At 42.3% G+C, this 16,431-nt stretch overlaps 1 protein-coding gene across 1 annotated transcript in view; it reads left to right on the top strand.

Annotated features, from left to right (window-relative positions):
• Positions 1-15,183, top strand: part of ccser1 (coiled-coil serine-rich protein 1) — a 127,636-nt gene extending 112,453 nt beyond the window's left edge. Inside the window, exon 11 of the mRNA XM_080466718.1 lies at positions 13,683-15,183. Within this exon, the coding sequence (XP_080322844.1) occupies positions 13,683-14,477 (795 nt within the window). The 3' untranslated portion in view covers positions 14,478-15,183. The remainder of the gene's footprint in view (positions 1-13,682) is intronic.
• Positions 15,184-16,431: the final 1,248 nt, after the last annotated feature.

Raw genomic sequence — 16,431 nt, 5'->3', positions numbered from 1 at the left:
CAGACAGAGAGCAGGCGTCAAACTTTAGGCCCTCAGGTACTTGGAGATACGAGACATGACCACGTTACAGTGCACGCCCGCACACCCAATGACGTCCTGCATTCAGTCGTGCTGCTTAAACTCACGTGTGCATGCATAAATAGAAACCTGTGAGCAAACACTGGAGTAGTAGTCATTATCAGAGTACCTTAAAGTACTTAAGTTGTTGGGGGATTCTTTCCCCCCTCTTATACTGCTCATTAGAAGATATTTCATATTAGGTCATTTCAGTTTATTTATTCAGAGTCAAATATAAAAAATATAAAGGGTAAATTTGTGTGTATATTCAACAGCAATAAACTGATACTGAAATGTTGTGAGATAAGACAAATTAGTTAAATATGTGGCTGCTTCACATCAAGATTATTGATTTATTGATTTATTTTTATTACTTGTTTTTTTCATTTCCACCAGTACACAACCAGAATAAATATTTACTCTTCTTCTTTTTTTCTTTTTTCTTTTTTTTTTTTTACACAGGCCTGTTTGGCTTTTTCAGGTATTTCCAAATTATGCAGTTCGTCTCTTGCTCACATTTGTGGCTCTTTGCAGATAATCTTTCCAAAGAGATTGGTTGGTCCTTGGCCACCCGGCTTGAATTTAAATACTGCTTTTCAATGTATCTGCTGATAACAGGGCTAGAAATGGGACACTGTGCAGAAACAATGACAACACCAGTGTCGAATGTAGGCTAATGATCTCGATGGATTTTTATTTATTTTTTTAGGAGAAAAGATTCAATTATTCAGAACAAAAATAGTTCATTAAAACATAATTAGAACAAAATAACTTTTGCAAACTCATTTTCTGTGCCTCACCCCATTTGGAAAATGTGGTGGCTCATTTGGAAAAATTGAGGATTTATGGATTCTTTTCAAAACCTGTGCAATGCCAATGCTGCTCAGTAAAGTTTGTATTTACTGAAAAGAAGAAATGTTCATTGCTCAAAAAGATGTTTGCATTATTAACTGGTCAGTGTAGGTTCGGTTCATGTTCATAAACCTTCCAGAAAATTTATTTTTACCAGTGACACTAGTTTTTGTTGATAACAGTTGAACCGTCGATATATGAATGTGGGTGTTTCTACTCAATCAATACAAATGACACTTCTATTATTTTTAGCAGCTGTCTTAAAATGATATATGTCTATTTCAGTTTGTATTTATGTGAACATTTGTTTTTTGCCATTAGGCCAGTATTAAGTTTGCCATTTTTGCACTTTGAACAGTCGAACACCAATAACAGTCACTGATGACCTGGATCTCCTACATGTCAACCTGATAATAATGCACTTCTCCTGCATACTCGGGAAAAACTTTTTTTCCCCTACCAATTCAGGGTTGTCGGATGTTGGAGCTGGTCCCAGCTGACTATCTGTGAAGGCAGGGTGTATTCTAGACAGGTAGCCAGTCCTTCAGGGCAAACATAGAAACACACACACAAACACACACACCTAAAGGCGATTTAATTAGACACAGTTTTTTTGACTAAATGCACAAACTTGGATATAGACTGTAGAAGCCATGTTATGTTTTATGTGTTTATTGTTTAATAGTTTATTCATGCTTTCTGTGTTCATCTGTAAACTGGGTTTATGTGCAGGTTTTGTGTTCATTCACTTGGGTGAGCTTGGGCAATGTGAGGGGGAAATGTAGCTCCAAGTGAGCGATGCCTTGTGTGCAGGATGTGTAGGGCAAACAGTTTATGGACCTCATCGGGGAGGCAAGTCAGGGTGAGTGGCAGAGTCCGAGGAGAAGTTTACTTGGTTATGTAGAATTATAGGAATTCAGTCGTGGGCTGAGTAGTTGATGGGAGGCATTGACTGTGTTGGAAACGGCATATAAATAAATGGAATTGTTATATCCAAAGACACTTTGGACCCAGATCATTGTTGCCCCTGTACACGCGTCAAAACCAGTTGTTAGTCCTCACCAGAGCGGATTTTATATCGGTTAAAGTGCTGCTACATAGACTGTGAAAAGCTTTGTTAAAACAAGTTAAATTTACCTTTTTATTTCACATGGTCGGACACTCTTCTTAACTGCCATTCATCAATAATTGTCACCCGTGGCCGTGTTTGTTTAATTGCAGGTTCAGTACAAATGTCAGCATGTCTGCAAGGAGAGCTGCAAACTGTGGGCTGCATCAATCCCAAAAAATACAATATCAGCATATAAAGATGCACAAACTTCTCATGTTGCGGTTGCGGATAGTGCAACATGTTCCAAATAAAGCCAAGGAGTGTTTCATGCTAAATATCCACAGGACTGTATTTGATCAAAGCAAGTCGAAAATGGATGCGCATAATTTAAAAGCAGGATTTTATTCATGCATGTGTGTTGAAACAGCTGTGTGGTTTTTATCAGTAGTTATGCAGATGATCCGCATTTTATTTGTGAAAACCTCTGTGGCACTTTTTAGTGCTGCTACCCAGTTATCATGAGTTTGAATTAAATATATTACCTCCCGCAGTATTACGTAAACAGCAATCATTCCGACATTCTTTAACATCATGTTTAAGTCAAGCATTCCATAAACATCAAACTGTTGACGCCGTCCTCTTTGTTTATTGTCTGTGGAAATCATTGCTTGTCTCAAGTGCACCGAGCCAAACAGGGCTTGTTTGTTTTCGTGAATTAGGGTGCAAACTCATGCTGCTCCATGGGCCCACAATGCACGCTCGAAGGACAGGATCACTTAGCTGTGACAAACAGGTACTTGGTAATTTCATGACCTGAGGTGCTGATGCGGCAGAGGCTCAGCGGGGGCACAGATGTGGAATGGGTTGAATTAGAACGAATTAATTGTTGGCGTGTTAGGAGTTGGCAACTGTCATAGCCAATCAAATCAGCTAATCTTATTTCCTTTAAAAGCAGTCCTTTCCCTGTTGTCGAGCACTGACAGATGCATAATGGAGAGCAGAATCCAGGCCAACTTCACCCAAGAGGAACAGCCGATGTATTGTTCGGAAGGTCACTGCATTTTTATCAAGAACACACACAAAAACAAGTGTTTTTGCTTCCTACCAGAATGTTCATCAGGTTTTGGTTTTTTTTTCCCTGCTGTTGCTTGAAATCAAGCTTTATATATTTGGAGCTTTGCAACAAGTTGCAATCTTTAACAGAATCCGTGTGTACTTATATAAACACTGCATTTGTCCTTTAAGCTTGGCAAGTAATTAAAAAAAAAGTGAATATGTGTCTCCTTCACCAGCAAGCATATTTTCTGTAATGTCAACAAGCCGGTGGTAAATATCTCACTTACATATATCATGGGAGAACTCTGTCTCTCTCCTCCTCCTCTCTGTCTAGTTGAGTGCAGTGTGGGTGCAGCAGGGCAATGAGTTGTTTTCAGTGGGATGACACAGGTGGCAACATTATTACATTATCATCAGGCCTCGCAGACACTCCTCTCCTCTCCTCTCCTCTATCGTCTTACCATGGATCATTTTTCAGCTTCATTACCTCCCTCACCCCTACCTTTCAGACTTTCTGTATTGTTTCAACCTGCCTGGGCTGTCACATAGATCTAGTATTAAAAAAACCAAAACAAAACTGGGAAAGCAACTCATCGGGTGTGTGTTTTGTGTGTACGTGCGTGTGTAGCGCGCTACACTCCCTGCATTGGCATTAAGAGCTGTGGTATCCATATTGCTATGTGAAGGCTTTCACCCGAATGCATAGGCACCACGACACCCACAATTCCTGAGCTCTTCCACATGATATATCACTCTGACAGTCCTTACTGCACTGCCATAACTACAATCTTCATTGTTTTTCTCACTGTCAGTCTGTGCATCTATTCTGTCAAAATGTCAAGCTCCTCTAGTTTATAGCCGTCTTTTAAATTCATATTTTTTGTTCGTCCACATTCATCATGTGCACAATGTTGCACACAGTATCATTGATCTTACAAAGGGAAGCAGGTGTATTACAGCAAATGGTAAATACATTTTTTTTTTAAAGTGGGGGGGGGGGAAGACCTTGCCAAATAGTCCAACAATGTGAATAGTTTTCTGTTGATCCACTGAAAAATGTTGTTGACTGTAACTGTGAGAAAGGAGACTGCTTTGTGCAGAAAAAATAAAAAAATAAACTTTAACCTTTGTCAGTTTAGCCAGATGTCCGAGGAGGATACACTGAAAGTGTTTTTAGCCAGGAGACATTTTGAGAATTTAAACTTGGCCTTCTTGAGATTTCACTCATGTGGAACTGGAAGGATTGTGCATTGTTGGGTGAGGGTGACAGTCTAAAGTCTGTTTTTTTTTTTTCTCTCCATGAAGGCTTTGCAGGGAGTCAAAACAAGACAAGTTCATGACTACAAATAGACTAGATGGAGAGGCGTAAAGTTGAGAGAAAGCTGCCAGAAGTTAAATCAAATGTTTTCATCTCAATAGTTATTGATTAATAGTATACTCATGGTGGCAATTTAAGGGTTACATTGAACGTCCCCGTCTTAAGAGTCAGATTTACAGTTTCGAGGGTGAGAGTGATGGGAGGAGAAGAAGCCAACAGTGGTGGCCTGATTAAGGTGGTGTAATCCCTGATTTGCTGCCAGGCCTCAGCTCGAAAAATGACTGCCATGCCAAAGAAACGGATCCCGATAGGAGTCCAACTCTGGGTGAGGCGGACTTCCTGGTAAGTTTAAGCCTTTGTGCCGTGCTGTCGCTCCATGTTTAGAGGACCAGATCAGAGTGCAGTTTAGCAGGACAATAGTCTTTGTGAAATGCAGTGTGGGAGCTGTAGGTCAGTGCTGACAGTGCAGTAATCCCGGGGAATATTGTGCATGCATGCACAGTGAGCAGCAATGACAGCTTACAGGAACATATTAGGCACAGAGTAATGGTGAACATAGATCACAGCTTCGGCAATAATTAGACAGCACCGGTGGGTTCCGAGTTGACACCCGAGGGAGCAGCCAGGTGCAGCAATCAATCCACTTACAGCTGAAGTGCACCAGGAGAGATAGTTAACTTGGTGAACTACTACGAAGCTCAACCCAGGTGGATGTGGATGTAGTGTTTGCAGCAGTGCAGGTAAAACATCCGTGTATTCATTTATTAAAGCCTAAAACCTGTTTTATGATTAAATCCAGCAGACAATCCCCCCTGAGCCAAGATTAGCAGGAGCACATCAAAACCATGTAAATCCTAGAAATCCTTTGAAGAGGAGTCGTTGCACACAAAGAAACTTGATGACACCAACTGTGTTAACTTAACACGTAAACCCTTACACATGTCATGATTAATGTTTGTTGAAAAGTCTTGCATTCATTTTAAAACCTGTTTGTCCCTGATTTACTAACAGGATTTCCAGTTGATATAATACCAGTGAATCACTAATAGCGGTTCCTGTCTGCTTTGTAGTTTTCTATTGAAGCGACTACTCTCACACATACCATCTCTGTGCTATTTTTATTTTTTATTTTTATTATCATCTGCTTCCATGGTCTCTCTTTCATCTTGTGTAACTACATGTCTGTGTCATCACCTTTTGCTCTCACTTTGTCCCCCCCTGCACCACCTCGTCCACGCCACGTCTTCTGTTTGTTGTTAGGTCTCCTGTTACCTGTACTTTATCCCCTCACCTTATTTCTTTGACCTGCTCTTTGCTGCATGTTATGTTATTTATTTTTCCTCTAAGCGCTATGTCTCTGTTGTTTTTTCCCTTTGTAGTCCTTTTTCTCCCCTTCCTTGCCTTACTTCTCCTTCACTCTCTTCCATCAGTTTCTGCACCTCTTTCTTCCCTGCTCACTGCCTTCCTTACTCAATCTTTTGCTTTGCCCCCCCCCCACCTCACTCATTGTTCTCTGGTTCTGGGCAATGTTCACCGAGCATATTGGCACAGGCTGGTGGTCGATGAGTTTTGCCATGATTACACACATGCATGCACGCACGCACGCACACACGCACACACAGACCTGTTGGGGATGGTGGTCGATGAGCAATGCCAGCCTCTCAGCATCTATGCCCATCAGAGCTGCTCAAGAAGCCTCATTAGGCCTCCTGGACACAGCGTGGCCTTGGCTTCTACACTTGCAAACCTGCCTTTTTCGTTCTGGTTGGAATTTTTAAGTCCTGGGGCTATGCGCTTCTCGACATCCACAATCACAAGCAGTGACTTTGAAACACTGATCAGACTGTTGTTCGGCAACTCTTGTCTGAGGCCGTGAAAACACTGGGAGCCTCTAAACCACGTACATGGTCGATGCTTCACGTCCTGCGGCGATCCACATCTCGCTGAGGTATTTTGTCAGTGAATTGTGGCACCTTGTTGTTACCGGGGAACAAATAATCAATTGCTAATCAATTTTGGCAGCCCATTGTGCTCACTGTCCATCAATTTAAGCAACTTTCAGGCAAATAAAATCAATTGACTGTAAACAAGTCAGAAATTCAGCCGTTGCAGTTCATTCTTGGAAAGTAAAAATCTATCTCTGTGACATTTAAGTTTATGGTTATGTTCTCCTTAAGATGTTTTTCGCTGCACAGGAAGTCATCACAGGACATTGCGTTCTCATTCTGAATATGTAGGACCTGCCACAATGATCCTGCTCTCCTCAGGGGCGCTGAAGACATTTCAGCTAAGCTGTTCATTAGAGGGGCTGTGAAAGTGAATCCTGTAGATCAGATTGAAAAGGCAAAAATATGTTGTTCTGTGCACCAACTCCTATATGCTGGTCTCATTGGTTGCAGTGGTAAGTGTTGGTAATGCACAACGTATTTCAAATTTGTCACAGTATCAACAAATGCGATATACAATTTGCAAAATACTGAGTGATTTGTGAAAAATTACGTTTTTGCATATTGTGGATTATTGCAAATTGAAATTGACAAGATTTTAAAGATGAGAGAAACGTGTGATTAACTGCGATTGATTAAAAAAAAAAAAACTGTGATAAACTGATTAGCGTTTGAATCGATTGACAGCCATAATTCTTTCATACCTGGTGGCAGGTCAGAAGTCTAAAGCACAAACATCAAGGAAAACTGATCAAAGTCAACAAAGTGCTCTGCTTCTGAAACGCTGTTGGTAAGAACTGAAAGCCTACATGATAAAAGTAAAACATCTCAGTCACAGCTGGTGTAAATTAAGGCAAAAGAAAGAGCGCTGTAATTTGAATGAACACGTTTCAAAGCACAAAGACATCAATATGTTTTATTGACAACATCTTCACATCTCACATGTTCATCTGATATGCAGCAGGAGTGTATATCTCCTATTTACCTTGCAGTGACCCAGGTTTCTATACTGTTAATAAAGCTGTTGCTGTTAAATCCGTTTTTTTTTGTTCTTTTTTCAGATGTATTGTTTGGCAGAACAGCGATGACTAAGCCTCAGACAGTATAATGTCTTCAGTCCATCAGCCACATTAATATTCACGAATATCTGAAAAATCTAATAAGTTACGGACAGACGCAACCCTGTTTGATACTTGCAGGTTTCTGCAGGATGCTATGTTTGGCAGTCAATATACCATCAGTTTAGTGTCGATAATTTTTGCAATAGTTCTGTGACAGCGCTGGACATTGTTTGAGGTGTGAGCTGGTTAAGAGTGTAGTGCATCGCCTCCCATCATGTGTCTCCATCAGGACGGTCCACGCTGTGGCGGTCCAGCCAGCAGCCTGTTGGCAGTTTGCTGCGGTGTCTGCTGGATTGAGGGCTCAACTTTCTTCTTCTCTTATTCTCCATCCTTCTTAATCATCTCAGCCCCAACCCTGCCCCGACCGGGCAGGACTGGGGCTTTTCTTCTTCCCCGTCTTTCTCTGCCGCTCGGTGTGGTCTACAGACTGCAGTAGCATGCCATCAATCCTCCGCCTGTCAGCTTCTATTCAGCCCGTCTGCCGCTGGCACTCCTAACCTCCATATACACAACAGAGAACAAAAGAAGTCCAAAAAGAAGGACAGTAGGATAAAGGGTGAGGAGTGAAAGAAGGTGGCAAGTCAAGAGGATTCTTGTAAGATGGGAAAGGAAAGGATAGATTCATATCTTATTATCTACTTTTGAGAAATGTCTAGTTTATGGTCAGTTCATGCAGTATGTTTGACCACAAGCAGCTATACAAAGCTCTGTAATGTCTAAATCCTGCTTTATGTCCTTTCGTAGAATGCCTCTGTTAATTTGGACCCCTGTTGTTGTTTGCTTCTCACTTTGCTGCAATTACTGTCTTGCTCTGTGGTCGGTGTGCACCTCCGATACTCTCTGAATTTCATTGTGCTCTCCCTTTTCATTTTAAATTCAAATTTTGCTATGAGGTGCAGAGTGTTGCAACAGTTAGAAATTGGGTAAAGAAAGACTGAAGCAATGTTTCAATGTAGAGAGGGAAATTTTTTTACGATAGTGCGACAAACACCTTAAAAGCCCAACTTCCTGAGTGTCTGTGTCTGTGTCTGTGTCTGTCTCAAGTTTATCAGGCCCATGCTTAGTTTCAACTCATGTTGATTTGGTCGATGATTTGCATAGGAAGGAGCGGTCAGAGGCTGTTCTTTCCACAATATTTTTGAGATTGATGATGTCTTGTGAGCAATGACATCTGTATTGCCAGTGTGAGCGTTGAAGTCTTTTCATTGCTCCCCCATTACCCAACTATGTGTCGTAATAAAGGTATATAGACTTCTTTTTTCTGAAGCATCTTGAAATGGTCATGTTGAACTTTATAATACCTCAGTGCTTAAGGATGCTTATTTGTCTTTTGATTTATTCACCAACATCAGGGTCTCTGTGGTTTAGAGGGCAAAGTCCACTTTGTTTTTGACCATCACTATATCTACCTTCCCGTCATGCAGAACATTAACATGCAAATCAGAATGAATGAGACTGCCTTTTTAGATGAAATGAGACAGGATCAGGTAAGGTTGCTCATGCATCAAGGCTGCAAAATGTATTTGGTTATAGTCTAAATAGGATTTAGAGTACCATCTGTGTGGGTGCGCCGCACTGTTATTGTATCTGTACCCAACACTCCGGCGTTCCACACTTTCAAAGAACCGCGGGATTACTTTGTAGAAAGAGTATGTGGGTGTCACAGAATATGAAGAATCCACACTGACAAACTTTTCCCGCTCTAATCTCCCTGCAAAGAGTTTGAAACTTTTGGGGGTCCAATGAATTTTGTCCCCATGGCCTTCATTAGAACCAGGTGAGTGGGCGGAGGGATACTGAGACATACTGTGTGATTGATGGCAATTACAGTGTGAGTCCCGTTGTTTGCAATTTGGCCTGTTTTACACTCGGGTAAAGTAAAACTTGGTTGCAGTTGGAGACGAGTAAAAATCACAAAATAAATCTCTCGCTTCGCCACGTTTAAAAGTTACCAAGACAGTTGACATCAAACATCGGATCGAGTACTTTTAGTGCTCTTTTAGAGCCTTTTTATGCAAACTTGGCAATTACAGCATTGCCCCATTCTTCACTACCCAATAAAAACTACAGCTGCAGGAGGGGGGGGGGGCATTAAATCACTCTGATTTACCTAGGTCTACATGTCTTTGTATGTGGGTATTTATTGAGGCTGTGTGTGTAAAAGAGACTCTCCTGAGTGTTTGCACCCACACACAAACATACCGCTCTGTCACCGGCAAAGAGGCTGCCTGCTGGCAGCAGGGCATGCACTTGAGGAAGGACACCTGAGTTTGTAAATCACTTTCTCCTCAATTTCCTGCCTGTTTTTATTTATTTCTTCATTTTATTTGTACTTTTAATCACCTCATCCACATTCTCTCATAGCTTTTCCTCTTTTCTTTTCAACCGCTGCAGTTTCTGTTTCATGGTGTGACGCCTCGTCTTTTTGCTGTCCTTTGTATGCATTCACACAGATGCCTTCCAAGTTTTTCCACAGTTTAGTTTTGTTTCATTTATTGCTTCAGATTATTTATTAAGTGCCTGCATTCATTACTTTGATCCAGAATATCCCTTTGATAGAGGGCGTATGTTTCTCCAAACAAACTCCTGTACTGTGCCTGCTAATGATTTCTTTCAAAGTCATCTGCCAATTTGTGTCTCGCTGTTCTCAACTTACCTTCTGTTCTTTTCTCAAACGTCTAAGTTTGATAGATAAACTTTTTTTGGGGGGGTGGGGGCTTACTTGGGAGGTAAGATAAGCAATTTAGCCCAAATTAAGCTGTCCCAAATAAACCTGCAAGAGCACAGTAAATATTCAACTCTATGGTGCCAATTCCCTCATGTTTTTTTTCCGCTGCGCCCCCATGCAGAAAATTTGGCTGGAATGAAAATTCTCACTCCTCTTAATTAGATCAAGGAATCTGCAAGAAGTCTTGTTCTGTTTATCCAGCCATTAGAGCCCATTAGAAAGCATAGATACACTCCCCAAGCTCTTTAAGCAAGCTGTATAGACAGCGACACTGTTTGATGCTTTGGCAGAGCAGTGGTATGATTTATTCATCTTTTTTAATAGTTGAAGCATATGGAGACGGAGCTGGTAATGTGTAGATTGCCTGGCTTCAACTCAGATATTTAAAATCTGTAGCCAATGGACATGTCAGGCATGGCTTTTATGTTTTGCTGCTCTGCATTTGGGGTATTACAAGCAGTGGAGACACATTGCATGTCGAGATTAGGGTTTTATTGACAAGGTTTAAAGTTTACAGGATGCACAGTGTTTCAGTGGTTAGCACACTTGCCTCACTCTCTCGAGTCTGAACTTGGGGCTTTCTGTGTGGAGTCCAAAAATGTGGATTTAAATGACGAATTTAGACCCATAGATTGGCTCCGGCACCATCGACTCCAAGGTGGGTAAAGGAGTATAGAAGATGGATGGTAATAATTAGATTTCCAAATCAACACTACCACCAGGAAAAACAAACACTTTGGGTCACTTTTAGCTCCTGTTAGTCCATGTAATGCACATGTTGATCTCCATGAAAATAACTTCATAATAAGACACTTCCATAGTGCCATGGAAACACCAAATCATTCCCATATCAGTCCCAATTTATCTTGAAGGGGCTCAATGGTTTAAGGAAACAAGGCCACAACAGGCTGCAAAAGAAAACCATAAGTGCATCAGCTCTTCGTGACACCCGTTATCCCAAAATGTCAGTGTTGTTGTGTAGTTGGAAGCATACGGTTTCAAATATGTTGAGGTCTTATTGTTTCAGTCAAACATGGAAATTTATCGTGCTTTCTCACACCAGCTGTAGAAGCAGGGAAATCTCACTGGGTCAGATCAGTAACTTCCACCATTTAATGGTGGTTTTCTCATTTATATTGAAACCACGAAATACAAAGAAGTCCACCAGTTTAGTGAGCACATTTAAACAAACTGCTACACAAACAGAAATAACAGACTGCAAGATGCTGCTAGACAGTGTTCATACATCCTAGTTTGATGAATTTAAAGGTAAAAAAAAACAACCTATCTTTGAAGTAGAGGGGTCAAAAGTATTTATTCCCATAGTCCTAAAGATCAACCTCAATAAGGAAACAGTTAAGGAAGGTCGACCTTTGTTTGGCTACTTTTTTCTTTTCTCCTCAGGATCTTGCTTACTTATCATATTTACTCCTCCCTGTGCTCGATACTCCGTCAAACTAAATTAGAGCCCAGCACACAGTCACACTAAATCCTCATAGAATCCTTTCATACTTTGAAATGTGAAAAAAAAGGGAGAAATAGTACCTCACAGCAAGATATTAAAAAGTCTGGTGGTGCTCAGAAGGCTTTCACAAGCCATTGCACCGACAGAATTTTCCAGTCATAGAGCATAATTAGTACTACTTCCTTTTTATTGCATGGAAAAGACTACTTTATTAAATTCTGTGCGTCTCATTAAAGGTGTTCACCATGTACAAAAATTAGAATTTATTTTACCTAATGACCCAACATGCACACAGATATTATAATTTGTCCTTTAAATCCCCAAATCATAGAAAGTTCTCAGGCCAAATAGCCCCTGTAACACTGGATGCCTTTATCTAAAGCTTAATATAGTATCCAAAACACAAAGAGGCATCCCACCAAGATGTTAAAAAACCCTCTAATAGCAGAGTTCTATCAGTTCATGCTGGTAAATTGCCACAGGGAGCTATTTCCACATGTGTATCACAGAGGCAGACGATGCATATAAAACCCTGCATCGAAGGAAATGAGTGGATGCGGTGGGGTAGTGGTCAAAATCAAACCACGTCACTATCTTACACCTAGTAATGGACTTTATTTATATTCTACTCTGTTTTTAAAGTTGCTGATTTCCTTGTGCAATATTGCTCATGAGCTTGAAGAAATAGGGCAGTAGAGCTGTCCTGAAAGGCAGCACAACTTCTGTGTGTATGAGGGAGCTAAATTTTGCCTCAAATTTAGGAGTTGTATTAAAAATGAGCAGTGACATACTCTTCTGTTCTGATTTGTTTTGTCTCAGTGTGACACCTCGATGTGACACCACCATTGTGTGTAGCTCTCTGCCCAATAATCACAATTTAGCTTACACACCACCATCTATCAGTTTCCCTGTGATCTCCCCACTTTCTCTCCCACTTCACTCCATTATCCTCCCCCCTGTTTCATTGAATTAGCATTTCCATTGTAATACTGTATTTATTCACTTAGCAGTGTGCTGGCTAATTACATTTCTACCTCTCACACCAGATTTTGTTCGACAACTCAACACACTAATTACTTTTCATTTATTATTCATTTGTATGCACGATCACAGTTGAAATATGATGAAAGCACACAGTTCGTCATGTCACGCACACATGCAGACTGACGCTCATGCATATGCATGCAGCGTGCGGGAAAACACACACGAGCCATTGTGTCTGCAAATGTCAACTCGGCTTACGCTCCCATGAGGTTTAGTGTCGGATGAGATTGTGTTTCTGTGGTGAACGCGGCACACTTGGTCCCTGTGCGATTTTGCTTGTGTTGAAGAAGGGAGGGAGTGTTCAGAAGAGAAGAGAGAGAGCAAAAAAAAAAAATGGGGGGGGGGTTGCAGTGATGAGATATGTTGCATAAGGGGGTGCAGTGGAGTGTGAAAGAGAACAGGTGGCTCCTGTTTCTGCCATCGAGCTTTATGTGCCATCCTCCCCACTGTGTGGTGTGGTGTGGTGTGGTGTGGTGTGTGTGTGTGTGTGTGTGTGTGTGTGTGTGTGTGTGTGTGTGTGTGTGTGTGTGTGTGTGTGTGTGTGTGTGTGTGTGTGTGTGTGTGTGTGTGTGTGTGTGTGTGTGTGTGTGTGTGTGTGTGTGTGTGTGTGTGTGTGTGTGTGTGTGGGCGCGCACACTCTTACTCTGGTTATAGGGTTAATATATCCATATATAGAATCCATCCTCTTTCTCTTGTCTTTGTCTGCATGTGTGTTTTCGTTGTGTGTGCTTGTGTCAGCATGTGTGTGTCTCTTATTTAGTGAGCAGGGTTCCGGTTGGTTTAGAAACAATTAGATGAAGCTGCAGGACCCCAAAGAGATCATTCTCCAAATGTCACCCAATTAACAATCTATAGCAAGCGCACAGCAGCGCTCTCTCTGTCATCTTCTTCTGTCCCTCTGTTTATTTCACTTTATTTTACTATCTTTTCCTCTCTCCCTCTATAGAGACATGTTGAAAAATGACATCTCACACACTCGCTGACAAACAGCAGAGTGAATGATAAAGTCTCTTTAGCATCTCTTTCTGTTTGTTTTCTTCTCAGACCAATCATCCAGGCCGGTGGTCAGGACCAAGCAGCAACAGCAATCTGCCGCCAAGGGACCGAAGGGCAATGCGGGGCGTGGGGGCAGCACCCGGAGGGGACCTCTCTAACCAGCACCTCCCCCATCACCATCAACCTCTGCACAGCCGGCCTGCTGCTTCTGCCAGAGAGGAGCGCCACCACCAGGGGGCCTTGGCACAGCCGGCTGCCCGCAATCCTGCTGTGAACCTGGCTCCAGGCTCCTCCAACCCGTCCTCTGCCACTCCTGCAGCGTCAGCACAAGCCCAGCCTCAAGTTTCACAATCGGGCCTCGGCCCAAATCAATGCCCAGGCACCGCTTCGGTGGCTGCTAATCATACCTCGGCTCCACTTCTGTCCTCCAAGCAGCCAGAGGGGGTGTCCTCTTCTTCAGAGTCCTTAACTCCAGGAGGAGGAGGAGGAGGAGTCAGCATGTCCTTTGGGGTGAGGAGAGGAGGAGGAGGAGGAGGAGGAGATTATCATCCCCCTAGCCATATCCCTCGTGCAGTCGGGGCCAGTGCCTCCTCGAGCCTCCACAGTCTTGCAAGCAGAGGAAGCCCCTCTCCGAGCATCTCTTCATCTGATCAAGCCTCGCCTCCTCCTCCCACTCCTTCCTCAGCGTCCTCGTCCTCCTCCTCGTCCTCCTCCTTTACCGGCCGGTTAGGACAGCCTCCACGTGGCCCCCTGTCACTGCACAGCTACAGCCGTAAAAACGTCTTCCTGCAACACTCCCTGCACACTGCCGAACTGCAAGCTCTGACGCAGAGAGACAGCTGAGGGCAAACAAAACATTTACACCATTCCAACCACGAGCAGACATATCATCAACTTAGACTTGAAAAGAAAAACTGCTCCCTCCTGTAGAAGCTGTCCGAATCATCAACCACACACGCGTACAATCACGCCCGTCTCCTCCCTCCCCTTTGCAATCTAGACCAGCCTTCTGCTGACATTTCATAGATTTGCGTCAACACTCACTTGTATGCAAGTGCACGCACCACACACGCATCACACACACACACACACACACACACACACACACACACACACACACACACACACACACACACACAAACACACACGGGCTGCGAGTATGAAAAAGGCTCTCACCCGTCTATCAGAACTCCCACGTTGTGTCATGCTGACAGTTTAGATGTGCTTACGCCCACAGACACACAAAGTGCACACAGACTCACAACCTTGCATCCGTGCACTCATACACAAATCCAGTCACGCACACTTAAATACACACTCCGACAACGAGGCGTCATCTGCGATATCTCTGCTTCTCCATCTGCACAAATGCCAGGGTGTTGAAACTGAATGGAGAGCCAAGAGGTGTGCTTCGTCGAAGGTTTATTTTTGAGCCGTTTATTTGACCATCTTTGTTTTTTTTTTATCAGTGAAACCCATTTGCTGCTTAAGGGAACTACGGGGCTGATCATGATTTGTGCTTGAGAGGGTGTTGATGCTCAACATTGCCAAAAAAAAAACCAACAACCCCGAAAACAGGAAAAACCCCTGCGTTAGATCAATCCTCATTCCAAATGTCCAGATTAGAGGTAACGCTCAGATCCTTGCTCTCACCCACGTCTACAAACCTTTTACTGCATGCTTTTTAGAAAGTTACAAAATAAATAAATACAGGTACAGATTTTGTACGGCAACAGACTTTTCATAACGTCTCAGTGTCAACTTCGATCTCAGTGTTTCAAGAAGGGAATCAAACATGTGCGCTAACCTGGAAGATTTCGGTCTGTTTGTACAATGTTTTCAGAGAGAACTGCCTTTCCTCTGCTCACATTAACAGTCGGACGTTTTCTGTGTTTCACACCGGATCTCTTGTCGCATTATTAGTCACTTTATATAATAGCTTCATTGTGAAAAGGTGTGAAGAGTTTCATTTTGAAATAGGAAACTTAATCCAACTTTTCAATTTCCTCTGACCCCGGCGATGGAAGGAAAACTTACTTCCAGCAAAAATATTTCATATTTGAACATTTTGAACATCTACAGGATACAAACTGTCGTCACAGTTTTTAAATTATTTTTAATTTGACCCTATCCCTCTTTTTTTTTGAGAGAGAATTGTTGCGATACAGTAACACGTTTTGAAATGAATCTCTTCCAATCTTCCTGAAAGCTGGGTATAAAACAGGGATCCCTACTGCTGGTGCTTTGCTAAATGACAGAGTCAATATCAATTTTTAGCGGCTCCAAAGGAAGAAATGTCTACAATAACGACATTGTACTTGGCAGACGTATTTTCTGCGACAAGTTTCCCGAGGCACTCAATGGACTGGAGCATGATTCTCCCTACCGAGGCCGGCGACTGGACAAATGTTGCACACAAAGTGGTTTGCTTGATCAAATCACCAAAAAGAAAGAAGATTAGATTTTGCAAAGCATGAGCACTGAGTTTTTCCCTCTGATACCCAGCCATCATCATATGAGGCTTCTTTTATTGCCCTCATGTTGTGATTACATGTTGTGATTACATCCGAGAAAAAAGCAGATCCAGTGAGATGGTACTCGGGGATAATGGAATAAGGGAAGCTTTTATGTTGCCTGGGACGGCGGGACAAAGATTTCTTTTTTTAAGGGAAATTCATAGAATCTGTAACTGCCATGACCTGCTGAGTCCTTTGTTTTTTCACACGTTGGGGGCAAATTTGTCACACATTAAAAACTAGAGGAAAAAAGTGTTTCTTTACAACTGCCTAGCAACCCG

The sequence above is a fragment of the Lipophrys pholis genome (assembly GCF_963383615.2).
Source record: "Lipophrys pholis genome assembly, chromosome: 7".
Taxonomy (NCBI): domain Eukaryota; kingdom Metazoa; phylum Chordata; class Actinopteri; order Blenniiformes; family Blenniidae; genus Lipophrys; species Lipophrys pholis.
Note: the sequence above shows the minus strand (reverse complement) of the source record. Positions and strands in the feature narration are given on the sequence as shown.